At 52.4% G+C, this 27,379-nt stretch overlaps 1 protein-coding gene across 1 annotated transcript in view; it reads left to right on the forward strand.

The window, feature by feature from the left end:
* The window catches only part of LOC145343270 (ufm1-specific protease 2-like), a 76,937-nt gene that overhangs the window by 46,182 nt on the left and 3,376 nt on the right, over positions 1-27,379 (forward strand). The window contains exons 6-11 of the mRNA XM_080189396.1: positions 10,224-10,416; positions 14,850-14,993; positions 15,372-15,536; positions 17,753-17,874; positions 21,471-21,547; positions 23,905-24,029. Coding sequence (XP_080045522.1) covers positions 10,224-10,416; positions 14,850-14,993; positions 15,372-15,536; positions 17,753-17,874; positions 21,471-21,547; positions 23,905-24,029 — 826 coding nt within the window. The remainder of the gene's footprint in view (positions 1-10,223; positions 10,417-14,849; positions 14,994-15,371; positions 15,537-17,752; positions 17,875-21,470; positions 21,548-23,904; positions 24,030-27,379) is intronic.

The raw sequence follows: 27,379 nt of genomic DNA on the forward strand, positions 1-27,379 counted from the left end.
CCTCGGCCCCGCCCGCCCTCCCTCCCTCGGCCCCGCCCGCCCGCCTCCCTCCCTCGGCCCCGCCCGCCCTCCCTCCCTCCCTCGGCCCCGCCCGCCCTCCCTCCCTCCCTCGGCCCCGCCCGCCCTCCCTCCCTCCCTCGGCCCCGCCCGCCCTCCCTCCCTCCCTCGGCCCCGCCCGCCCTCCCTCCTCCCTCCCTCGGCCCCGCCTGCCCTCCTTCCCTCGGCCCCGCCCGCCCTCCCTCCCTCCCTCGGCCCCGCCCGCCCTCCCTCCCTCCCTCGGCCCCGCCCGCCCTCCCTCCCTCCCTCGGCCCCGCCCGCCCTCCCTCCCTCCCTCGGCCCCGCCCGCCCTCCCTCCCTCCCTCGGCCCCGCCCGCCCTCCCTCCCTCCCTCGGCCCCGCCCGCCCTCCCTCCCTCCCTCGGCCCCGCCCGCCCTCTCTCCCTCCCTCGGCCCCGCCCGCCCTCCCTCCCTCCCTCCCTCCGGCCCGCCCGCCCTCCCTCCCTCCCTCGGCCCCGCCCGCCCTCCCACCCTCCCTCGGCCCCGCCCTCTCTCCCTCCCTCCCTCGGCCCCGCCCTCCCTCACTCCCTCAGCCCCGCCCTCCCTCCCTCCCTCTCGGCCCCGCCCGCCCTCCCTCCCTCCCTCGGCCCGCCCTCCCTCCCTCCCTCGGCCCCGCCCTCCCTCCCTCCCTCGGCCCCGCCCGCCCTCCCTCCCTCGGCCCCGCCCGCCCTCCCTCCCTCGGCCCCGCCCACCCTCCCTCCCTCCCTCGGCCCCGCACACCCTCCCTCCCTCCCTCGGCCCCGCCCTCCCTCCCCCTCCCTCCCTCGGCCCGCCCTCCCTCCCTCCCTCCCTCCCTCCCTCGGCCCCGCCCTCCCTCCTCCCTCCCTCCCTCGGCCCCGCCCTCCCTCGGCCCCGCCCTCCCTCCCTCCCTCCCACGGCCCCGCCCGCCCTCCCTCCCTCCCTCGGCCCCGCCCGCCCTTGGCCCCGCCGGCCCTCCCTCCCTCGGCCACGCCCGCCCTCCCTCCCTCCCTCGGCCTCGCCCGCCCTCCCTCCCTCGGCCACGCCCGCCCTCCCTCCCTCCCTCGGCCCCGCCCGCCCTCCCTCCCTCCCTCGGCCCCTCCCTCCCTCCCTCGGCCCCGCCCTCCCTCCCTCCCTCCCTCCCCTCGGCCCCGCCCTCCCTTCCTCCCTCCCTCGGCCCCGCCCTCCCTCCCTCCCTCCCTCGGCCCCGCCCTCCCTCCCTCCCTCCCTCGGCCCCGCCCTCCCTCCCTCGGCCCCGCCCTCACTCCCTCCCTCGGCCCGCCCTCACTCCCTCCCTCCCTCGGCCCCGCCCTCACTCCCTCCCTCAGCCCCGCCTGCCCTCCCTCCCTCCCTCCCTCCCTCGGCCCCGCCCTCCCTCCCTCGGCCCCGCCCGCCCTCCCTCCCTCCCTCGGCCCCGCCCGCCCTCCCTCCCTCCCTCGGCCCCCGCCCGCCCTCCCTCCCTCCCTCGGCCCCGCCCGCCCTCCCTCCCTCCCTCGGCCCCGCCCGCCCTCCCTCCCTCGGCCCCTCCCGCCCTCCCTCCCTCCCTCGGCCCCGCCCGCCCTCCCTCCCTCCCTCGGCCCCGCCCGCCCTGCCTCCCTCCCTGTCCCCCGCCCGCCCTCCCTCCCTCCCTCTCCCCCGCCCTCCCTCCCTCCCTCTCCCCCGCCCGCCCTCCCTCCCTCCCTCCCTCTCCCCGCCCGCCCTCCCTCCCTCCCTCCCTCTCCCCCGCCCGCCCTCCCTCCCTCCCTCTCCCCCGCCCGCCCTCCCTCCCTCCCTCTCCCCCGCCCTCCCTCCCTCCCTCCCTCTCCCCCGCCCTCCCTCCCTCTCCCTCTCCCCCGCCCTCCCTCTCCCCCGCCCGCCCTCTCTCCCTCTCCCCCGCCCGCCCTCCCTCCCTCCCTCTCCCCCGCCCGCCCTCCCTCCCTCCCTCTCCCCCGCCCGCCCTCCCTCCCTCCCTCTCCCCGCCCGCCCTCCCTCCCTCCCTCTCCCCGCCCGCCCTCCCTCCCTCCCTCTCCCCGCCCGCCCTCCCTCCCTCCCTCTCCCCGCCCGCCCTCCCTCCCTCTCCCCCGCCCGCCCTCCCTCCCTCCCTCTCCCCCGCCCGACCTCCCTCCCTCCCTCTCCCCCGCCCGCCCTCCCCCCCTCCCTCTCCCCCGCCCGCCCTCCCTCCCTCCCTCTCCCCGCCCGCCCGCCCTCCCTCCTCCCTCCCTCTCCCCCGCCCTCCCTCCCTCCCTCCCTCTCCCCCGCCCGCCCTCCCTCCCTCCCTCCCTCTCCCCGCCCGCCCTCCCTCCCTCCCTCTCCCCCGCCCGCACTCCCTCCCTCCCTCCCTCCCTCTCCCCGCCCGCCCTCCCTCCCTCCCTCCCTCTCCTCTCCCCGCCCGCCCTCCCTCCCTCCCTCTCCCCCGCCCGCCCTCCCTCCCTCCCTCTCCCGCCCGCCCTCCCTCCCTCCCTCTCCCCCGCCCGCCCTCCCTCCCTCCCTCTCCCCCGCCCGCCCTCCCTCCCTCCCTCTCCCCCCGCCCGCCCCTCCCTCCCTCCCTCTCCCCCGCCCGCCCTCCCTCCCTCCCTCCCTCTCCCCCGCCCGCCCTCTCTCCCGCCCGCCCTCCCTCCCTCTCCCCGCCCGCCCCGCCCTCCCTCCTCTCCCCGCCCGCCCTCCCTCTCCGCCGCCCGCCCTCCCTCCCTCCCTCTCCCCCGCCCGCCCTCCCTCCCTCCCCCCCGCCCGCCCTCCCTCCCTCCCTCTCCCCGCCCTCCCTCCCTCCCTCCCTCCCTCTCCCCCGCCCGCCCTCCCTCCCTCCCTCTCCCCGCCCGCCCTCTCTCCCGCCCGCCCTCTCTCCCTCCCTCTCCCCGCCCGCCCTCCCTCCCTCCCTCTCCCCCGCCCGCCCTCCCTCCCTCCCTCTCCCCCGCCCGCCCTCCCTCCCTCCCGCCCGCCCTCCCTCCCTCCCTCTCCCCCGCCCGCCCTCCCTCCCTCCCTCTCCCCCGCCCGCCCTCCCTCCCTCCTTCTCCCCCGCCCGCCCTCCCTCCCTCCCTCTCCCCCGCCCGCCCACCCCCTCTCCCGCTCCCCCGCCCGCCCGCCCACCCACCCCCTCCCGCTCCCCCGCCCGCCCGCCCACCCCCTCTCCCGCTCCCCCGCCCGCCCGCCCACCCACCCCCTCTCCCGCTCCCCCACCCGCCCGCCGCCCACCCCCTCTCCCGCTCCCCGCCCGCCCGCCCACCACCCACCCCCTCTCCCGCTCCCCCGCCCGCCCGCCCACCCACCCACCCCCTCTCCCGCTCCCCCGCCCGCCCGCCCACCCACCCACCCCCTCTCCCGCTCCCCGCCCGCCCGCCCACCCCCTCTCCCGCTCCCCCGCCCGCCCCCTCTCCCGCTCCCCGCCCGCCCACCCACCCACCCCTCTCCCGCTCCCCCGCCCGCCCACCCACCCACCCCCTCTCCCGCTCCCCGCCCGCCCGCCCGCCCACCCACCCCCTCTCCCGCTCCCCCGCCCGCCCGCCCACCCCCTCTCCCGCTCCCCCGCCCGCCCGCCCACCCACCCCCTCTCCCGCTCCCCGCCCGCCCGCCGCCCACCCACCCCCCCCCTCTCCCGCCCGCCCGCCCGCCCACCCCCTCTCCCGCTCCCCCGCCCGCCCACCCCCTCTCCCGCTCCCCCGCCCGCCCGCCCACCCCCTCTCCCGCTCCCCGCCCGCCCGCCCACCCCCTCTCCCGCTCCCCCGCCCGCCCGCCCACCCCCTCTCCCGCTCCCCCGCCCGCCGCCCACCCCCTCTCCCGCTCCCCGCCCGCCCGCCACCCCTCTCCGCCCGCCCGCCACCCCCTCTCCCGCCCGCCCACCCCCTCTCCCGCCCGCCCGCCCACCCCCTCTCCCGCCCGCCCGCCCACCCCCTCTCCCGCCCGCCCGCCCACCCCCTCTCCCGCTCCCCGCCCGCCCGCCCACCCGCCACCCCTCCCCCGCCCGCCCGCCCACCCCCTCTCCCGCTCCCCCGCCCGCCCGCCCACCCCCTCTCCCGCTCCCCGCCCGCCCTCCCGCTCCCCCGCCCGCCCGCCCACCCCCTCTCCCGCTCCCCCGCCCGCCCGCCCGCCCCCTCTCCCGCTCGCCCCCTCTCCCGCCCGCCCGCCCGCCCACCCCCTCTCCCGCTCCCCGCCCGCCCGCCCACCCGCTCCCCCGCCCGCCCGCCCACCCGCTCCCCGCCCGCCCGCCCACCCCTCTCCCGCTCCCCCGCCCGCCCACCCCCTCTCCCGCTCCCCGCCCGCCCGCCCACCCCCTCTCCCGCTCCCCCGCTCCCCCCGCCCACCCACCCCCTCTCCCGCTCCCCCGCCCCCCGCCCACCCACCCCCTCTCCCGCTCCCCCGCCCCCCCGCCCACCCACCCCCTCTCCCGCTCCCCCGCCCCCCGCCCACCCACCCCCTCTCCCGCTCCCCCGCCCCCCCGCCCACCCACCCCTCTCCCGCTCCCGCCCCTCTCCCGCTCCCCCGCCCGCCCGCCCACCCCTCTCCCGCTCCCCCGCCCGCCCGCCCACCCCCTCTCCCGCTCCCCCGCCCGCCCGCCCACCCCCTCTCCCGCTCCCCCGCCCGCCCGCCCACCCCCTCTCCCGCTCCCCCGCCGCCCACCCCCTCTCCCGCTCCCCCGCCCGCCCACCCTCTCTCCCGCTCCCCCGCCCGCCCACCCTCCCGCTCCCCGCCGCCCGCCCACCCACCCCCTCTCCCGCTCCCCCGCCCGCCCACCCACCCACCCCCTCTCCCGCTCCCCCGCCCGCCCACCCACCCACCCCCTCTCCCGCTCCCCCGCCCGCCACCCACCCACCCCCTCTCCCGCTCCCCCGCCCGCCCGCCCACCCACCCACCCCTCTCCCGCTCCCCCGCCCGCCCACCCACCCACCCCCTCTCCCGCTCCCCCGCCCGCCCACCCACCCACCCCCTCTCCCGCTCCCCCGCCCGCCCACCCACCCACCCCCTCTCCCGCTCCCCGCCCGCCCACCCACCCACCCCCTCTCCCGCTCCCCCGCCCGCCCACCCACCCACCCCCTCTCCCGCTCCCCCGCCCGCCCACCCACCCACCCCCTCTCCCGCTCCCCCGCCCGCCCACCCACCCACCCCCTCTCCCGCTCCCCCGCCCGCCCACCCACCCACCCCCTCTCCCGCTCCCCGCCCGCCCACCCACCCACCCCTCTCCCGCTCCCCGCCCGCCCACCCACCCACCCCCTCTCCCGCTCCCCGCCCGCCCACCCACCCACCCCCTCTCCCGCTCCCCCGCCCGCCCACCCACCCACCCCCTCTCCCGCTCCCCCGCCCGCCCACCCACCCACCCCCTCTCCCGCTCCCCCGCCCGCCCACCCACCCACCCCCTCTCCCGCTCCCCCGCCCGCCCACCCACCCACCCCTCTCCCGCTCCCCGCCCGCCCACCCACCCACCCCCTCTCCCGCTCCCCCGCCCGCCCACCCACCCACCCCCTCTCCCGCTCCCCCGCCCGCCCACCCACCCACCCCCTCTCCCGCTCCCCCGCCCGCCCACCCACCCACCCCCTCTCCCGCTCCCCGCCCGCCCACCCACCCACCCCCTCTCCCGCTCCCCCGCCCGCCCACCCACCCACCCCTCTCCCGCTCCCCGCCCGCCCACCCACCCACCCCCTCTCCCGCTCCCCCGCCCGCCCACCCACCCACCCCTCTCCCGCTCCCCCGCCCGCCCACCCACCCCCTCTCCCGCTCCCCCGCCCGCCCACCCACCCACCCCCTCTCCCGCTCCCCCGCCCGCCCACCCACCCACCCCCTCTCCCGCTCCCCCGCCCGCCCACCCACCCACCCCCTCTCCCGCTCCCCGCCCGCCCACCCACCCACCCCCTCTCCCGCTCCCCCGCCCGCCCACCCACCCACCCCCTCTCCCGCTCCCCGCCCGCCCACCCACCCCCTCTCCCGCTCCCCGCTCCCCCGCTCTCCCGCTCCCCCGCTCTCCCGCTCCCCCGCCCGCCCGCCCTCCCTCCCTCTCCCCCGCCCGCCCTCCCTCCCTCCCTCTCCCCCGCCCGCCCTCCCTCCCTCCCTCTCCCCCGCCCGCCCTCCCTCCCTCCCTCCCCCCCCCGCCCGCCCTCCCTCCCTCCCCCCCCCGCCCGCCCCCTCTCCCGCTCCCCGCCCGCCCCCCCCCCTCCCGCTCCCCCGCCCGCCGCCCCCTCTCCCGCTCGCCCGCCCGCCCCTCTCCGCTCGCCCGCGCGCCCGCCCGCCCCTCTCCCGCTCCCCGCCCGCCCGCCCACCCCCTCTCCCGCTCCCCCGCCCGCCCGCCCACCCCCTCTCCCGCTCCCCGCCCGCCGCCCACCCACCCACCCCCTCTCCCGATCCCCCGCCCGCCCGCCACCCACCCCTCTCCCGCTCCCCCGCCCGCCCGCCCACCCACCCCTCTCCCGCTCCCCCCGCCCGCCCGCCCACCCACCCCTCTCCCGCTCCCCCGCCCGCCCGCCCACCCCCTCTCCCGCTCCCCCGCCCGCCCGCCCACCCCCTCTCCCGCTCCCCCGCCCGCCCACCCCTCTCCCGCTCCCCCGCCCGCCGCCCACCCCCTCTCCCGCTCCCCCGCCCGCCCGCCCACCCCTCTCCCGCTCCCCCGCCCGCCCACCCCCTCTCCCGCTCCCCCGCCCGCCCGCCCACCCCCTCTCCCGCTCCCCGCCCCCTCTCCCGCTCCCCGCCCGCCCGCCACCCCCTCTCCCGCCCACCCCCTCTCCCGCTCCCCCGCCCGCCCGCCCACCCCCTCTCCGCTCCCCCGCCCGCCGCCCACCCCTCTCCCGCTCCCCCGCCCGCCCGCCCACCCCCTCTCCCGCTCCCCCGCCCGCCCGCCCACCCCCTCTCCCGCTCCCCGCCCGCCCGCCCACCCCCTCTCCCGCTCCCCCGCCCGCCCGCCCACCCCCTCTGTCCCCCCTCCCTCCCTCTCCCTCTGTCCCCCCTCCCTCCCTCCCCCTCTGTCCCCCCTCCCTCCCTCCCCCTCTGTCCCCCCTCCCTCCCTCCCCCTCTGTCCCCCCTCCCTCCCTCCCCCTCTGTCCCCCTCCCTCCCTCCCCCTCTGTCCCCCCTCCTCCCTCCCCCTCTCTCCCTCCCCCTCTGTCCCCCCTCCCTCCCTCCCCCCCGCTCCCCCACCCACCCTCCCTCCGTCCCCCACCCACCCTCCCTCCATCCCCCTCTGTCCCCTCCCTCCCTCCGTCCCCCCTCCCTCCCTCCGTCCCCCCTCCGTCCCCCGTCCCCCCTCCCTCCCCGTCCCCCTCCCTCCGTCTCTCCCATCCCCTCCCTGCCCTCTCCCCGCCCTCTCCTCTCCCTGCCCTCTCCTCTCCCCTCCCTCTCCCTGCCCTCTCCTCTCCCTTCCTCTCCCTGCCCTCCTCTCTCCTCCCTCTCCCTGCCCTCTCCTCTCTCCTCCCTCTCCCTGCCCTCTCCTCTCCCCTCCCACTCCTTGCCCTCTCCCCTCCCACTCTCTGCCCTCTCTCCCTCCCACTCCCTGCCCTCTCCCCTCCCACTCCCTGCCCTCTCCCCTCCCACTCCCTCCCTCTCCCCTCACTCCCTCCCTCTCCCCTCCCCCTCTCCCGCATAATTTAAAAATTAATTTAGTATGTTAACAGTGCAATAATGTAGTCCCTAGTCAATAATGCTTTATTCTAATATAGTATGGATATTCCTTGTAATCAAAAATACTGGCAATGCTCACTGACTGCTGACACTATATAAACTTTAACGATGTGTGAGATTTTAAAAATATGCTTTTTGTTCTTGAAACTCTTAATAAAGCAGAATTGCTTGAAAATAATTATTTAACCATGAGAAGTATGAGGTGATGCAGTTTAGGAGGAATAACAAGGCAAGGGAATACACAAGGAATAGTTGGATGCTAATGAGGACCAGAGGTACTTCGGGATATATGTTCAAAGATCCCTGAAGGCTTCAGGGTAGGTAGGTAAGGTGGTTAAGAAGTCATATGGAATATTTGCCACTAAGACATAGAATATAAACAGGGAGATTATGCTGGAGTAGTATAAAATGCTTGTTAGGCCACAGAGTACTCTGCAGCTCTGGTCACCACACCAGAAGGATGTGATTGCACTAGAGAGGGTGCAGAGGAATTTCAGCATGATGTTGCCTGGACTGGAGCATTTCAAAGAACAAAGAACAGTACTTTTGGTCCACCAAACCTGTGCCAACACATGGTGCCTTTCTAAAGACCTTTTGCTTCTTTATGGTCCGTGCCCTCCATTCCCTGCACATTCATGTATTTTTGTCAAGATGTCTCTTAAATGTTGCTATTGTATTTGCTTCTACCATATTCTCTGGCACTGCATTCCAGGCACTTTCCACCCTCTGTGTAAAAAAAATTTGCCTCTCACATCTCCTTTAAACTTTTCCATTTTACCTGAAAGCCATGTCCCCTAGTAATTGACATTTTTACCCTGGGGAAAAAGACGCTGACTATCCGTTCTATCCATGTCTCTTTTCTCATGCTGGCTCTCTGCAAAACCAAATCAGCTGTTCAGTCACTTTTCCCGTCCCCATCCCCCCATCCCCATCACAAATGGATGAGTCCACACACATGAGGCTCCCCCTATGGTGTGGCCCTGGCACTTTCCCTTGGCATGGGTTGGTACTGTCAAGTTGTCACTAAGTGCCAATCTGTGCCATAGGGCAATGCTGGGGCACTACCTGAACATGTCCCTCTCCCCTGGGGCTATAGTGACCTTTGTACCTCTGGAGGTTCACGTCTGGGTAACCCTGTTGTAAACCTTGCTGATATGATGTCATATCGGTGAGATATGAAAATTTCATAAGGGGAATAATCTGGCAATGGGAGTCTTTAATTAGATTCAATGGGAGTCTTTAATTAGATTTCAAATTTATTGAAATGAATGTAAATCTCTATGTCACCAGCAAAATCTTGCATTTTTTGGTTTTTACCAAATCTTGAGCCCCTGCCAGCGACCTTGCGGGTGGAGAGTGCAGGCTCAAGATCCCCCCCACATAGATCAACAAAGGACAAAGAGAATTATAGCACAGGAACAGGCCCTTCGGCCCTCCAAGCCTGCACTGTGCATGCTACCCAACTGAACTAAAACCTCTTACCCCTCCTGGGACCATACTCTCTATTCCCATCCTATATATTTGTCAAGACACACGTTAAAAATCACCATCATTTCAGCTTCCACTATCTCCCCCAGCAGTGAATTTCAGGCACCCACCATCCTCTGTGTAAGAAAATATGCCTCGTACATCTCCTTTAAACCTTGCCCCTAGCATCTTAAACCTATGTCCCCAGTGATTGACTCTTCCACCCTGGGAGAAAGCTTCTGACTATCCATCTGTCCATGCCCCGTATAATCCTGTAGACTTCTATTAGGTCTTCCCTCAACCTCTGTCGTTCCAGTAAGAACAAACGAAGTTTCTCCATGTTTCTTTGTTCATGACATGTTGATGTTTAGAATCCCTACAGTGCAGAGGGAGGCCATTTGGTCCATTGAGTCTGCACTGATCCTCCAAAAGAACACTCTATGTAAGCCCATTCCTCTGCTCTATTCCTGTAACCCAGTGCATCGATCATGGCCAATCCTCCTAGTCTGCAATCTTTAGACACAAATGGGCAATTTAGTATGGTTAATCCACCTAACCTGCAAACCTTTGGACTATGGGAGGAAACCAGAGCACCCAGAGAAAATCCACGCAGACACTAGGGGAATGTGCAAACTTCACACAGTCACCCAAGGCCAGAATCGAACCCAGGTCCCTGGCACTGTGAGGCAGCATTGCTACTCACTGTTTATCCATCAGAGAATGGACAAATATCATCCAAGCTCAATTCCAGTGCCGGTTTTGAACATGATATATAACCCTGTCCCCTTTGAATTACAGATGTTACATGTTTCCATCATATTATATTTGCATGACAGGAAAATCCTTGATGAGTTAATTGGAAAGAATATTTGCTTCTGCAAAGCTACAAATTTCATGATTTGGATTGCCTGATCAATTCAGCTGTGGAACTGACTTATGAAATTTGGAAAGGACGCATTTCATGGAAAGATAAAGGGAATCATACCAGAGTTTCCAAGTTTACAGATTGTGAGGGTTTTTAAAGTCTTTAGCCAATAATAAAGGGGAAAGCAGCAGCTAACAGGAAAGTTAAATTACAGCTGTGCACAATTTTGTGTTTAAGATACTTTTGTCAAATGTTGCTTTGTGTGTAATTTAGAGTATGTGTTTACTATTATAATTTTTTTTTGACAGACTACAGGATAAGATTGTGAAAGCAGTTTCTGAACAGCTACATGACATGAACCAATGCATTCAGAGATATACAAAAGGAAAGTCTGTTCCAATACCACAACCATTCCACTTTGAATTGCCAGACACAACTACCCTTACTACAGTAATATACCCTGCTGGATACAAAGAAGAAGATTTAGAACCACAACGAAAAGTAGGACTGGAATACAGATCACTTTTTCCATTCATGCAGTCTGTTCATGATCCACTGAATGTTTAAAGGAGCAATTTAATGGCACACATGATTGACCTCCAACAACTACAACCAGGTTTCTTTTGTGATAGATATGACGCTGACCAGTAGAGTGTTTTTCCCCCAGTTCTCATTGACCCGAGTTTTGCTAGGATTCTTTTATGCCACACTTGGTCAAATGCTACCTTGATATCTGTGGCAATCGCTCTCACCTCAGATCTGGAGCTCAGCTCTTTTGTCTGTGTTTGGGCCAAGGTTGTAATGAGGTCAGGAAGTGAGTGGCTTGGCAGAACATAAACTGAGCATTGGTGAGCTGTTCACGTGTCACTTGATAGCACTAATGACCCCTTCCAACATTTTGTGATCATCAACAGTAGACTCATGGGGCAGTAAATGGCTGGGTTGAATTTGCTGTGCTTTCTGTGGATGGAATATACCTGGACAATTTATGTCTGTGTTTGCTGCACTGGAATACCTGGGCTAGAGATATGGCTGTTTCTAGAGCAGAAGTCTTAAGTTCTTAAATACATTCTTAAGAATGTTGACAGGGCCCAAAGCCTTTGCAGTATACAGTGCCTTCAGCCATTTCTTGACATCACGGGGAGTAAATGAAGTTGACTGAAATGAGCATCTGTGATGTTAAGCACTTCAGGAAGCAGAGATGGGTTATTCTTTTGACACTTCTGGCCGAAGATATTTGCAAATGCTTCAGTTTTCTCTTATATACTTACGTTCTGGGCTGCCATAACATTGAGGATGGGGATATTTGTGGGGCCTTCACCTTCCATTAGGTGCTTAATTGTTCACTACATTAAGGACTGGCTGTGCCACAACTGCAGATTTCTGATAAAAGTCAAATTGGACTGAAGAAATTTAACTCTGTTTCTTTTTCCACAAATGCTGCCAGGCCAGCTGAGTTTTTCCAGCATTTTCTGTTTTATTTCCGGCATCCACAGTATTTTGCTTTTATTTTAGAGTTTAGATCTAATCCGTTAGTTGTGGGATCTCTTAATTCTGTCTTATCACATTGCTACTTCTGCTGTTTGACATGTAAGTAGTCCTCTGTGGTAACTTCACCAGGTTGACACCTCATTTTTAGGTATGTCTGATACTGCTCTTGGCATGCCCAACTCTAGACTATATTGAACCCATAGCTTGGTGATAACAGTAGAGTGGGGTTTACTGGGCTGTGAGGTTGCAGCTTGCAACTGAATACTATTTTGCTGCTGCTGATGGCACACAGCACTTCATGGGTGCCCAGTTTTGAGTTGTTAGATCTGTTCCAATTTAGAAATCTATCCCATTTAGCACAGTGGTAGTGCCAGACAATAGAATGGAGGGTATCCTCAATGTGAGTACAGGACTTTGTCTCAACAAAGGTAGTGCAGTGGTAACTTTAGCCAATATTATAATGGTCTATGCATCTGCAGCAGATGGATTGCTGAGGGCAAGGTCAAGTAGTTTTTTCCTCTTGTTGGTTCCCTCAGCATCTGCCAAAGGTCCAGACTAGCAGCTTCGTCCCTGAGGACCCCCTTGCTCGGTCAGTACGTTGCTATCAAACTACTCCTGTTGATGGGCGTTGAAATTCCTCACTGAGGGTGCATTCAGTATTCTTGCCACCCTCAGTGCTTCTCCCAATTTGAGTTCAATGTGAAGGAGTACTGATCATCAACTGGATGGGGGAGGCTGGCAGCACTACGTGCTAATCAGGAAGTGTTTGACAAGGTGCCACATAGGAGACTGTTAAATAAGTTAAGTGCCCATAGTGTTGAGGGTAAGATCCTGGTATGGATAGAGGATTGGCTGACTGGTAAAAGGCAAAGAGTGGGGATAAAGGGGGCTTTTTCAAGATGGCAGCCAGTGATTAATGTTGTGCCTCAGGGTCGGTACTGGGATCACAAACTTTTCACAACATACATTAATGATTTGGAGGAAGGAACTGAAGGCACTCTTGCTATGTTTGCAGATAATACAAAGATATATAGAGGGAAAGGTATTATTGAGGAAGCAAGGGGGCTGCAAAAGGACTTGGACAGGTTAGGAGAGTGAGAAAAGAAGTTGCAGATGGAATACAATGTGGAAAAGTGTGAGTTTATGCACTTTGGAAGAAGGAATGAAGGCTATTTTCTAAATAGGAAAATGCTTAGGAACCCAGAAACACAAAGGGACTTGGGAATCATTGTTCAAGATTCTCTTAAGGTTAACGTGCAGGTTCAGTCAGCAGTTAGGAAGGCAAATGAAATGTTAGCATTCATATGAACAGGGCTAGAATACAAGAGTAGGGATGTACTTCTGAGGCTGCATAAGGCCCTGGTCAGACCCAATTTGGAGTATTGTGAGCAGTTTTGGGTCCCATTTCTAAGGAAGAATATGCTGTCCTTGGAAAGGGTCCAGAGGAGGTTCACCAAGAATGATCCCTGGAATGAAAAGCTTGTTGTATGAGGAACGGTTGAGGACTCTGGGTCTGTACTCGTTGGAGTTTAGAAGGATGAGGGGGGGATCTTATTGGAACTTGCAGGATGGCGTAGTCATGGAGATGATGTTTCCACTAGTAGGAAAAACTAGAACCAGAGGACACAACCTCAGGCTAAAGGGACCATCGTTTAGAACAGAGATGAAAAGAAATTTCTTCAGCCAGAGAGTGGTGAATCTGTGGAACCTTTTGCCGCTGTGGAGGCCAGGTCATTGAGCATCTTTAGGACAGAGATAGGTTCTTGATTAATAAAGGGGTCAGGGGTTATGGGGGTGAGAAAAATATCAACCATGATTGAATGGCGGAGCAAACTTGATGGGCCGAGTGGCCTAATTCTGCTCCTATGTCGTATGGTCCATGCCCATATTTCACCTGATGCTGTGAAAGTTCATAGGATCTGGAATCAATGATAAGAACTTCGGGCAAGTCCCTTCTATCTGCATACCACCGTGCGCCAACTTTTTGATAAAAGTCAAATTCGACTGAAGAAATTTAACTCTGTTGCTTTTTCCACAAATGCTGCCAGGCCAGCTGAGTTTTTCCAGCATTTTCTGTTTTATTTCCGGCATCCACAGTACTTTGCTTTTATTTTAGAGTTTAGATCTAATCCGTTAGTTGTACTGTACTGCTGGTGGGACAGGACATACCCTAGATGATGTTGGTGGTGTCTGGAACATTGTCTATCCTGTATGATTGCTGAGTGTGATTACGTCAGGCTGATGCTTAACTAATTTGTGAGACAACTCTCCCAATTTGGGAGCAAGCCCCTGGATATTAGTAAGGAGGACTCTCCAGGTTCGATAGGACTGGATTTGCTGTTTCCAGTGACGAAGTTGATGCCAGATTGATATCTAGTTTAATTCCTTTTTGTAGACTTTGTAGTGGTTTATAGGCTATTTCAGAGGACATTGGTCAACCATGCTGTTGTGGGTCTGGAGTCATATGTGGGCCAGATGAGATAAGGATGGCAGGTTTCCTTGTCTGAAGGACACTTGTGAACAAATGGGTTTTTATGACAATTGGCAATGATTTTGTAGACTAGCTTTTAATTCCAGGTTTATTTAATTGAATTTACACCAGCTGCCATGGTGGGGTTTGAATTTGTGTCCCCAGAGCATTAACCTAGGCCTCTGTTATTTGTCCAGTGATATTACCACTATACCACTGTCTCCCTAAATTACACAATTGAGGTGCAATTCAATGGAATTTTGAACATTGAGGGATGATTGAAGTTAACAAGATAGGGGAACAGATAGGATACATAGAGAGAAACTATGGGCCTAATTTTACCATTGCATTGTGCCCTTTGGGCACAAAAACTTGGTAAAGTCGGGCAATCCGCACCCACCTCTGTGCTGGTTCCCCCTTTGTCAAGGCCCAAAAATGGCCATGGTTGGGACCATGCCCATTGACTTAATGGGCTGCACGCCCAACTTTACTGGCACTTCTCCTTTAACCACGCGCTCGCCCATCCAGAATTGGCGCGAAACAGACATGGTCCATAAAAGTCCGATTTGGGCACTCCAGTTAGTAAGGCTCTCTGCTTGAGATTGGGTGGAGTGGGGGAGGGTGGGTCCGCTGCCAATCTGCCTGAGATTGGGCGGGAGGGGGTCTGCTGACGCACTACCTGATCAATAGGATGGAAAGGGGGGGTCTGCTGCCACTCTGCTTGAGATCGGTGGGGGGGTGTGGGGGAGGGGATTCTGGGGATTCTGCTGCCACTCTGCCTGAGATCAGTGGGGGGAAGGGTGGTCCCCTGCCATTCTGCCTGAGATCGATGTGGGGGCGGGGGGTACCTAAGATCTGTATGGGTGGTGGGAATATCATGTTTTTTGTAAAATCATCTTTAAAGGTCTGATGGCCCAAAGATCTAATGAAGACCTCATTAAAATGTTCCATCTTTTTTTCTTGAATGTTACAGGAATTACATGATGCACTTGGTCTAGAAAATAAACCCTTCTTACGCCGGCCCATGACTTATAGTTTTCCAAATGATGATTTGGTAAATAAGTATCTGAGAAACGTACACAAATTTATTCCAACTCCCAACCCTGAAGAATTCCAGGTACATACTGTAATGAAGTCGCATATATAAGGTTAAAAATGTGGTATTTGACAAATGTAAGTATGGAAAAGAAATGCTAAGAAAACCAACAGAAATCATGTAGCATTGCCTCTTTAAGAAGAATTTCTTTAAGAATTTAAGAATATGAGACAAGGTATATCCCTTTTGGCAGGGGGAAGGTTTCCAAAGTCATGCAGAGGGAAGTATCGCCGCAGCATCATAACAATACCTAAATTTACAATGTTTTATACTATTTTGGGGAAGCCACAGCATTTGTAGTTAGAAGCAATTTTATGATGCAAAACTGTGCCAAATCATAACTTTATTATTATTTTAAACATTTGCGTTTATATACATCTTACATTTACTTTTGAATAGGTTTATGTCGTGCATGGATCGTATACCTATCATCACTACTTGCAGGATGATATAAATGACAGTGGATGGGGATGTGCATACCGTTCTTTACAAACCATCATATCCTGGTTCAACTGTCAGGGATACATCAATGTCCCTATCCCAACACATGAGAAGATCCAACAGGTTTGCATATTTTCACTGTATGCTTTTGGGACTTATTCAGCAGGAATCCTATTTCAAACCACATTTTTATTGAAAAAAATGTTTGTTTAGGAGTCATGTAAAGCAACGAATGAATACATTTGCTTTCAAAGAAGAATTTGGTTCCTATATGATTGAAGCCCTAATACATCAGATGACATCAACAAAATAAATTGACTGAAATGTGTCATATAATTTGATGCGAGAGGCGTTAGTAAATAAAGGTGGTGTATGGTGTCATAACAAAGAGCAACAGAGTCATTGTAACTTGGTTGAGCTGTAACCAATCCCCAGTTCCCACATTGTCTCTCTCATGTGGATACCAATAACTTAGGACTAAGGAAGAAATTTTGCTGAGGGAGTTTGAGCAGCTAGGATCTAAATTAAGAAGCAGAATTACAAAGGTAGTAATCTCTGGATCACTACGTGAACTAGGAAACGTAAATAAAAATATGCAACACTGAGCAAATCCAGAGCTGTAAACAACTGTAAAGCAGCAAAGCTAAGTATTCTTTATCTGAATGCACAAAGTATTTGTAACAAGATAGATGAGTTGAAAGCACAAAGTGCAACATATGAGTATGATGTATTAACTATCACAGAAATGTGAATGCAGGGTGACCAGAACTGTGTGGTCAACCTTCCAGGTTATACAGTGTTCCAAAAGAATAGGCCAAAAGGGAAAAGAGATAGGATAGTGTTGTTAATCAAGGAAGGTTTAAGAGCAGTGCTGAGTCATGATATAAAAGCAGTGGAGAGTGATGTGGAGTCGGTTTGGGTTGAAATCATGAATAGCAGGGGAAGAAAGACAAGAGTGGGAGTAGTCTGAATTGTGACCTCAAGAAGTCAAAGCATAAATGGGGAAATATCAAGAGCATGTTTGAAGGGAACTACAATTATGGCAGATTTTAATCTGCATGTTGATTGGACAAACCAAACCAAGCAACGATAGCAAGATTCTTCCTGCTTAGAAAGGATAGCAGGACTGGAGGACACAGCCTCAAGATGGGGGGGGGGGGAGGGGCACAGTTCAGATCGGAGTTGAGGAGGAACTTCTTCACTCAAAGGGTGGTGAATCTCTGGAATTCTCTGCCCATTGAAGTGGTGGAGGCTACCTCGCTAAATATATTTAAGTCACAGGTAGATAGGTTCCTGATAGACAGGGGAATTAAGGGTTATGGGGAGAAAGCAGGAAAGTGGGACTGATCCACTTCAGATCAGCCATGATCTTATTGAATGGCGGGGCAGGCTTGAAGGACTAAATGGCCTACTCTTGCTCCTATTTCTTATGTTCTTATGATAGCATTGAAGAAGAATTTGTGGAATGGATCAGGGATTGCTTTTTATGATAAGTTCCACAATGTACTATCAGGGAACGGGCTATTTTAGATTTGGTTTTGTGTAATGAAGAAGGATTAATAATGGATCTTGTGGTTAACGATCTCTAAGGGGGTAGTGACCACAATATTTGATTTTTATGTATTTTATGCCACATGTAATAGTATACAATGAAAAATATGGATTAGGCAGTTTTGGACATGGCCACGTGCAATGAGACAGGATTAATTAAATATTTCATAGTAACAGCTCTTTCGGCAAGCGTGATCGTCACATGATGAGATTATATATTAAGTTTGAGTGTGAGAAATGTGGATCCATGATTAGTGAAGTACAAAATGGAGGACAGCATTTGTCTAAAGTTGTTGAATTCAATGTTGAGTATAGAAAGTTGTCAAACGGATTGATTTGCTGTTTAAGAATCTTCAAATAGCAGTAGCAGGAACTTAACTTTTTTTGGAATTATTTATTTATTACTCTTTCGGAATAAGTTAACTGCTCTTGTTTACTGTAAAGTGGCATATTCAAATTCATCTGTCATCATATCTTTGTACTGGCTCAAACTTGCATTGAAGTAAATGCAGCTTTTCATGGAGGACATGAAGACCAAGTTACCAAGCTTCTTGTTTTGTATCCTATTACCAAAATAAATACAGCATTAGTACACAAAATCAGCTTTCACGATAATGGAAGAAATCAGATTGATGATTTGATTTCAATTGTTAATATTATGAAGCGTGATTTGATTCTTTCTCTTAATCTTGCTGAAACTATTACCAAGCCTGAGCATTTTCTGCCTTTTGTTTATATCTCATTCAAGTTTTGCTACTTAGGAAACTGTTGACATTTTACATTTTCAGATGTTGGTAACTGCTGGAGATAAAGGCCCCGGTATTGTTGGATCAACTGAATGGATTGGATCTTTTGAGGTCCAGTCAGTGTTAAATTTGTTGGGGATTACATCAAAGATCATCAGTGTCCGGTAAGGAAAACAGAAGTAAAATCTTCTCTTAAAAACTTATTTTTCACAAAGTAAAATCCTACTTAGCAGACTTAATTTAAAATAACATGTCGTTACCATTTAATCATTTATTAACAGGATTGAGATCTTCTTTGTGGAAATGTAGATTCTTTAATCTGATTTTATATTTGGTTGACTTCATAATTGGTGGTCATTCTTTCAGTTTTTTTTAAACTCTCTTCAGTGATCAAAACTGCACCTTAGCATTTGATGTAAGCCTTTGTAAAATATCAGGAAATGCTAGTCTTGAGATTATGTTACTGGTTTAGAGCTCCAGACTTATGACCTAAACGTGAGATCAAATCTCACCATTGGGGCAATAGTTCTGGAACAAAAAAAAATTAGCATCAGTAACTTAACCATGAATTAACTTGTATTAAAAACTCATCTGGGTCACTAATGAACTTTAGGGAAGATGAACTGCATTCTTCTCCATTCTGACTCTTTTGTGATTCTAAATCCACTGAAATGTGATTGACTCTTAACTTACCCCTAAGTAAGCCACTCCATTTTGTCAAATCACAGCTGAGAACTATAATAAGAATAAATCCAGATACACGACTCACCGTCGAATTGGGCACTAGAGACAATAAAGGCACACCCAGTTTATTCAAATTTGCAAAATCCACCTTCTTAACATTATTGTTCTGTAATTAGGTGATTTACCCTAAAGACTTGTCAAGCAGCAGCCTAATGGGCATACTCCTAATTGTAACTTTCAGCCAACATCCCTGGCCCCCTCCATCACCAACCAGCAAGACAGAAATACCAGTGTCAGCTCAACATGTTATACTTCCTGTTTTGGAAATGGTCAATGGAGCATGCAAAAACCTGAACTGGGTTCATATTGGAGACTTTCTTGTCCTTCTCAGAATCTTCTTTGTTGCAGAATCCCCAGATTTCTCTAGTTTATTCTTAAGACTTCTGTGATCTGATCAGTTTTCAGAGCTTAGGTAAGAACAATCATTTTCCTTTGAATCTGTCTTCTCTCTGTTGCAACAAACGTGAATGCAGCTTCCTTTCTTATACTCTAGACAATTAATTAGTTCTTTCCTTTTCAAACCATTTGAGCCAATTGACACTTACCAAGACACCTAATGATTTTAATTGATCCTGGGCATCTGACATTAACTCTTAATCTACAACATTCTTAACTGAGAGAGTTCTCACATGAAGACACCGTACCAACACATGATGGTTTTGACTCTTTCATGCAGTTGCATGTAAGTATGCAGGTTGTGATAATAAAGGTTTGCTTAGTCTTAAACAATTGCATTTGAAGCTAAACAGATGTGTTATGGTTAGAGATTTTGATTATGTGGTTTGATTCCTCTATAAAGTGTGATTTTAAAGCATGATTTCCTTACCATGCTGAAATATTTGGAACCATTTTCAGGCAGAAATGCCAAATTGGTAATTCCATCTCCACCTCGTCCTGAGCTTCCTACCATCACTGAAACGAGTCAATTTGATTCACTCCATTTAATATTAAGACACAGCTGAATGCACTGGACATGACAGAAGCTATGAGTGTCAATGACATCTCCATCATATAGAAGACTTGCATTCCAAATATACCTCTAGCCAAGTTGTTCCAGTACAGCTATCACACAGATATTTTCCCAGATACGTTCCCTCCACAAAAAACATGAGAAATCCAATCTGGTCAATTCGCATCTCATTAGTCTACTCTCAATCTACTCTGTGTATCACTCACTGTTGGTTTCCCAAAGCCTTTTCACATCTGCATGATGTAAATCAGAAATGTGATAGAAAAATCTCAAATTGCTTGAATGAGTGCAGCTGCATCAGCACTTGAAGTTTGACACCATTGAGGTCAAAAATGCCTGCTTAACCTGTACTCACCCTATTTAAGAACTTAAACATTCACTCTCCCTACCAACAGCACACTGCAGTGTGCACTATTTATAAATGACCTGCAGCAGCTGGCCAAGTTGCATCTGTACTGTTGGTGCCCTCAAGCATAATGGCATTCGATTTCATTTATTATTGTCATATGTATTAGTATATAATGAAAAGTATTGTTTCTTGTGCACTATACAGACAAAGCATACCATGCATAGGGAAGAAAAAGTGAGAGTGCAGAATGAAGTGTCAAAAGTCATAGGGTGTAGAGAAAGGTGAACTTGATATGAAGTAGGTTCATTCAAAAGTCTGATGGCAACAGGGAAGAAGCTATTATTAAGTCGGTGGATATGTGACCTCGGACCTTTATATCTTTTTACCGATGGAAAATGGTGAAAGAGCGCATGTCCGCAGTGCGTGGGGTCCTTGATTATGCTGGTGCTTTTCCAAGGCAGTGGGAAGTGCAGACAGGGTCAGTGGATGGAAGACTGATTTGCATAATGGACTGGGCTTCATTCCTTTGTGGTTTCTTGCGGTCTTCAACAGAGCAGGAATTAAAACAAAATTAATCTAAAAAATTTAAATAACTAAAAACTATCAACACCATTCCCTCTGTCTTGAGTTCCACAATATCTTTGTCAGTTAACCTCCCTTACCCTCCAACCTATCCCTGATTTTCTGTTTTGCTGCATCTGCCCCTTCCCTCTTTTTCAGCCGCTTAAAACCCATCGTATTTTTACCTTTTTCCAGTTCCAAAAAGGAATTGTATTGGAGTTGAAGCATTAGCTCTTTCCTTCCTCCACAGATGCTGCCAAAGCTGCAGAGTTTCCTAGCATTTTCTGTTTTTATTTCAGATCACCAGTATCCAAAATATTTAGCTTCCATTTCATCTATATTCCTATTTCCTGTTTTCATCTGTACAAATTACTTTAGGCAGGATTTTCTGCTCCTCGCCATGGTGTATCTTGTGGCAGCAGAAGCAACCTATCATTGGCTGGTAGCGAGATCTTCCAGTCCCAGAACTGTCAACAGGGTTTCCAGTTGCTTGCACCCTTTGCCATGGAATCCCACAGCATGAGCTCGCTGTTAGTGGGACTGGATGATCCTTCTGACAGTAATGGCCAGCCAATTCTGCTCTATATCTGCTACTTATGGTATTATTTAACTCTTGCATCCACTAAAATCCTTATTTTCATATGTCTCCAACAAAATGTGCAGTGAATGGAGCAGCACATGAAAGGTATCTGCAATTATATATTTAGCAAAATAAAATGGATATTGGGAACAAAAAAGTGTGCTTTGTGTCCTGGAATGTTTTACTATTCTGGTACTGCAATATATGTTGCTCCATGATTACCAATCTAGTTGCAGTTTTCTCAAAGTCTGTCTACATAAATTCCAAATTATTCGTAATTATTTTATCACTATTCTCATCAGCCATTGTTTAAAAATTGGTTTGATTGAAATTTGGATGTAAACCTGATGTTTCTTTTAACTAAGTGGTGTGATAGTTAACTAAGTTGTACTGAAATTAGAAACCGAATACAATCCAACATAATTGGCATGAAACTGCATGCTTTTGTGTTATTACTTCTTGCATGAAGCCATAGTAAATAGCAAAACTGAAAGATTTCTGCTCTGATTTAAAATAGTGTTATAAAAAACTAAAGGAAATGTTTTAACTTTTGCAGGGAAGGGTCTGAGATGGCTCTGTCAGCTCGGGAACTTGCTGACCACTTTGAGGTGCAGGGAACTCCAGTTATGATTGGTAAGTTTGTGATCTCTTATATTTACCTTTATCTTTGAATTTTTAATCCTGCATAACAAATATAATTGGTAAATTATAAAATAAGAGATTACTTATTGTCCAATGTTGCAAATGCCAAGCAATGACTATTTCCAACAAGAGAGAATCCAACTGTCTCCCTTGTAATTCAATGGCATTACCATCGCTGAAACTCCACTATCAACATATTGGGCATTACCATTGACCAGAAACTGAACTGGACTAGCCATATGACTGCTGTGGCTAAAAGGGCAGCTCAAAGGCCAAGAATTTTGTGACAGGTAACTCACCTAGAATCATTGAGGTTTACAGCATGGAAACAGGCTCTTCGGCCCAACTTGTCCATGCCACCCAGTTTTTACCACTAAGCTAGTCCCAATTGTCTATGTTTGGCCCATATCCCTCTATATCAATCTTGCCCATGTAACTGTCTAAATGCTTTTTAAAAGACAAAATTGTACCCTTTCTACTACTACTTCTGGCAGCTCGTTCCAGACACTCACCACCTGTGTGTGAAAAAATTACCCCTTTGGACCCTTTTGTGTATCTCCCTTCTCACCTTAAACCTATGCCCTCTAGTTTTAGACCTTTGAGAAAAAATGTTGACTATCTACCTTATCTATGCCCCTCATTATTTTGTAGACCTCTATAAGATCACCCCGAAGCCAGGAAAAAAATCCTAGTCTATTCAGCCTCCTTATAACTCAAACCATCAAGTTCGGTAGCATCCTAGTAAATTTTTTCTGCACTCTTTCTGGTTTAATAATATCCTCTCTGTAATATGATAAACAGAACTGTACACAGTATTTCAAGTGTGGCCTTACCAGTGTCTTGTACAACTTCAACAAGACATCCCAACTCCTGTATTCAATGTTCTGACCAATGAAACCAAGCATGCTGAATGCCGCTTTCACCACCCTGTCCACTGTGACTCCACTTTCAAGGAACTATAAACATGTACCCCTAGATCTCTTTGTTCTATAACTGTCCTCAACACCCTACCATTCACTGATTAAGTCCTGCCCTGATTCGATCCACCAAAATGCATCACCTCACATTTATCTAAATAAACTCCATCTGCCATTCATCAGCCTACTGGCCCAATTGATCAAGATCCCATTGCAATCCTAGATAACCTCCTTCACTGTCCACTATTCCACCAATCTTGATGTCATCTGCAAACTCAGTAACCAAACCCCCTAAATTCTCATCCAGATCATTAATATAAATGACAAATAACAGTGGACCCAGCACCAATCCCTGAGGCACCCCGCTGGCTTCCAGTTTGTAAAACTACTCTATACAACCATTTCTGTCATCAGGCCAATTTTGTATCCAATTGGATCCCCTGAGATTTAACCTTATGCAGCAATCTAACACGCGGTACCTTGTCAAAGGCCTTGCTAAAGTCCATGTGGACAATAGAGTCATAGAATCATAGAGATTTACAGCATGGAAACAGACCCTTCGGCCCAACTTGTCCAAGCCGCAGAAATGTTGGTATCAGTGGAATTTGAATCCACGCCACCATAGAGACTGGAGCCTAAATCCAGCGCCTTAGACTGCTCGGCCACGCTACCAGACGTCGACTGCACTGCCCTCATTTACCTTCAAAAAACTCAATCAAATTCGTGAGACATGATTTTCCATTCACAAAGCCACACTGACTATCCCTAATCAGTCCTCTCTAAGTACCTGCAGCTCCTGTCTCAGAACACCGTCTAATAACTTACCCGCTACAGATGTTAGGCTCACCGGCCTGTAGTTCCCAGGCTTTTCCCTGCAGTCCATCTTAAATAAAGGCACAACATTTGCCATTTGCTGATTCCCCAAGCCCATCATCTGTAAGCACAAGTCAGGAGTGTAATGGAATACTCTACACTTGACTGAATGAATGCAGCTCCATCAACAATCATGAAGATCAACACCAGGTCAAAGCAGTTAACTTGATAGACACCCCATCCAGCACGTCCAACATCCATTGTTTCCATCACCAATACAGCGGTGTGTACTATCTACAAGATGCATTACAGCAACTCACCAACGTTCCTTTGACAGCACTTTCCAAACCCATGACCTTTACCATCTAGGCGGACAAGGGCATCAGAAGCATGAGAGCACCACTTCCTAGCCATGCACCATCCTTACTTGGAACTGCATCAACTATCAGCGGGTCAAAGTCCTGAAACATCCTCCTAAACAGAACTATGGGTATACCTACACCACACGAACCATATGTTTGAAAGTGGATTAAAATATAAGTGCTGCTTAAATGCAGGACATCATCTGTTTGCATACTTAACTTTTGTTTTGACTTGTTGTTGTTGCTTTATAAACAGGTGGTGAACCTTTAGCACATACTCTTATAGGAGTGGCATGGAATGATGAAACAGGAACTGTAAAATTTCTTATCTTGGATGCACACTACACTGGAGAGGATGACTGGGCCAGTGTAGTTGAAAGGGTATGTGCAGGAAATGCAAGAGCACAAATTATTTTCCTAACTGTAAAATTAACACAGGACTTTATGTTGAAATCAAATTAGGTAATGGTGCTATTAAATAATTTGTAGTAGTGACATGATTTACCAATTCAATTTTCATTGCAATGCCTTAAGAGAGCTTCCATCTCAGAATCAAGCAACATTTTCAGTTGGTTTACATGGCTAATTTTTGTATTACATTTTACATATTTCTTGTAGGATGCTCTTTACTTGCACCTGACCAGAAAGTTTTGATGCTGAGAGATGTATATCCTAACCTTAATATTCAATTATTTTGTTAAAATAAAAAATGCTGTGCCACATGTTAAATTTTATAGATTTTGTCAGGGGATTTTTTTTGAAGGAAGGATGACTTTGCTTAATTCATTCCCTACTTGCCAGGGTCCAGTCAGAATCTGAAAAAATAGAAAATGCTGGAAATGCTCATCAGGTCAGGTAGTATCTGTGAAGTACCAAACATTTTAGATTGGTAATCTTGCATTCAGAATTTGAATGATTCACACGAAGGCTACTTACTATGTTGCCACTTGATATTCAAACCGAAAGCAAAATGTTGTAGACGCTGGAAATTTGAAATTAAAACAAAAAATTCTGGGAATACTCTTCAAGCCTGGCAGCATTTGTGAAGAGGAAAGAGAGTTCAGAGTTAATGTTTTAGGTCAGTGATATTCTTTCAGGACCTGATTACCCAGCCAACTCTTGAGCAGCACGGCAGCACAGTTGTTAGCATTGCTGCTTTACAGCGCCAGGGACCCAGGTTCGATTCCTGGCTTGAGTCACTGTCTGTGTGGAGTTTGCACGTTCTCTCCATCTGGGTTTCCTCCAGGTGCTCCAGTTTTCTCCCACATTCTGAAAGACATGTTGGTTAGGTGGATTGAGCCGAACAGATACCGGATTGTAGCAACCAGGGGAATTTCACAGTAACTTCATTGCAGCATTAATGTAAGCCTTACTTGTGACTAATAAATAAACTTTATATGCCACCTGTACTGACAAGTAGGGGATATCCAAGGCAGAGCCTAAAACTAGAAGCTGTGGAGTCTTGGGTCAGTTCTTTGTTTACCTGTTCATGCACATGTTTTTTTGGTTGTAACATTTCATGCTTTATGAGCCTGGGGTTGGAAAGGACTGCTTGTTTTTTGGTTGATTTAAACCTGTAAGACATTAATTTTGTCAAGCATGCAAATCTGAGATCAAATGCTTCAATCAATCAGAGAAAAAACAGTCACTTTAGTGAGAAAGCTGTGGAAATAGTTGCAGAGTGGTGGAAACCACTAACTCAGGCATAGGAAGAGGAGAACATCTGCCAGCCAATTTCAGCTATGGAATGGAATCTGAAGATTTTTTAACTGTAAGGTAGTCTAATGGCCATCTCCAGCAAGAGAGGATCTAACCATCTTTCCTTGACATTCATTATCATTGCTGAATCCCCCACGATTGACATCCTCGGAGTTATCATTGACCAGAAAGTATGCCGGTGCAGTATGTAATAAGGATGGCAAATGGAATTTTGGCATTTATTGCTAAAAGTAGTGGGGTGTTGCTGCTACTGTCCAAAGCATTAGTGAGACTGCACCTAGAATATTGTGTATAGTTTTGGTTCACTTACTTGAAGGATGTAGTTGCATTGGAGGCGGTTCAGTATATGGTTCCAGAGATGAGGGATTTGACTTGGGTAGAGAGATTGGGCAGTTTAGGCCTATACTGCCTGGAGTTTATAAGAATGAAAGATCAGCTAATTAAGGTATACAAGATGGTATGGGGAATTGACAAGTAGACATGAAGAGGATGTTTCCCCTTGTTAGGCAATCTAGAACAAGAGGTCATAATTTTACGAAAAGGTAGTACATTTAAAACAGAGATAAAGAGAAATTACTTCGCTCAAAGGCTCGCAAGTCTGTGAAATTCACTACCCCAGAGCTTGGTGGGTGCCAGGACTTTAGGTGAACAGATTTTTGAGTAGGAAGGGTTTGAATGGACAGGAAAATGAAGTTGAGGCTGAGATGAGATCAGCCATGACCATATTGAATGGTGGACGAGACCCCAGGGGCTGAATTACCTACTCCAGCTGCTAGTTCTTATGATTCTTATCAAAATGAACTAGACCTGCCATAAAAAAAGAGCAGGTCAGACAGAGGCAAGGAATTCTTTGATAATTAGCTTGACTACTAGTTCCCCATGGCTTGTCCAAAACCTACAAGACAGAAGTCAGGAATATGATGGAATATTCTCTATATGCCCAAAGGAGCGCAGCTTCAACAACACTCAAGAAACTTGACAAAGACAGAGCAGCCTGATTGATTGGCACACCATTCACCACCTTAAACATTCACTCCCTCCACCAGTGACACACAAGATCCCATGCAGCCCAGACACATACTCTTTTACCTTCGTCCATCGGGAAAAAGATAGAAAAGCCTGAGAACACATACCAGCCGACTCGAGAACAGTTTCTTCCCTGCTGCCATCAAACTTTTGAATGGACCTATTATATAGTAAGCTGATCTTTCTCTTCATACAATCTGTAACTGCAACGTGAAATTCTGCACCCTCTCCTTTCTTCTCCCCTATGTACACAATGAATAGTGTATTTTTGTCTGTGCAGCACGCAAGAAACAATACTTTTCACTGTATCCCAATAGATATGACAATAATAAATCAAATCATTGGCAACATTGGGTACCATCTATAAGATGGACCAGTGCAACTCACCATAGCTCATTCAACAGCATCTTCCAGATGCACAACTTCTACAAACTGAAATGATAAGGTCACCAGATACAAGGAAACGCCACCACCTACACATTTCACTCCAAGCTATGCATGATCTTAGTTGGAACTATCCATCCCTTTGCTGTCATTGGGTCAAAATCTGGGAACTCCATCCCTTTTGGTGCTATGGGTGTCCTTATATCATGTATCTACACCGAATGGACTGCAATTGTTCAAGAAGGCAGCTCACAACCCCACCTCAAGGGCAATTAAGAACATAAGAACATAAGAAATAGGAGCAGGAGTAGGCCATCTAGCCCTTCGAGCCTGCCCCGCCATTCAATAAGATCATGGCTGATCTGTCGTGGCTCAGTTCCACTTTCCCGCCCTCTCCCCATAACCCTCAATCCCTTCTCTTATCAAAAACCCATCAACCCGCTTCTTAAAAATATTTAGCGAGGCAGCCTCCACCACTTCAACGGGCAGAGAATTCCAGAGATTCACCACCCTTTGAGTGAAGAAGTTCCTCCTCAACTCTGTTCTAAACCGCCTCCCCTTTATCTTGAGGCTGTGCCCCCTAGTCCTACTGTCTTTTTTGA

This window comes from Carcharhinus amblyrhynchos, chromosome 5 (genome assembly GCF_965287045.1).
Source record: "Carcharhinus amblyrhynchos chromosome 5, sCarAmb.v2.hapA, whole genome shotgun sequence".
Lineage (NCBI taxonomy): Eukaryota > Metazoa > Chordata > Chondrichthyes > Carcharhiniformes > Carcharhinidae > Carcharhinus > Carcharhinus amblyrhynchos.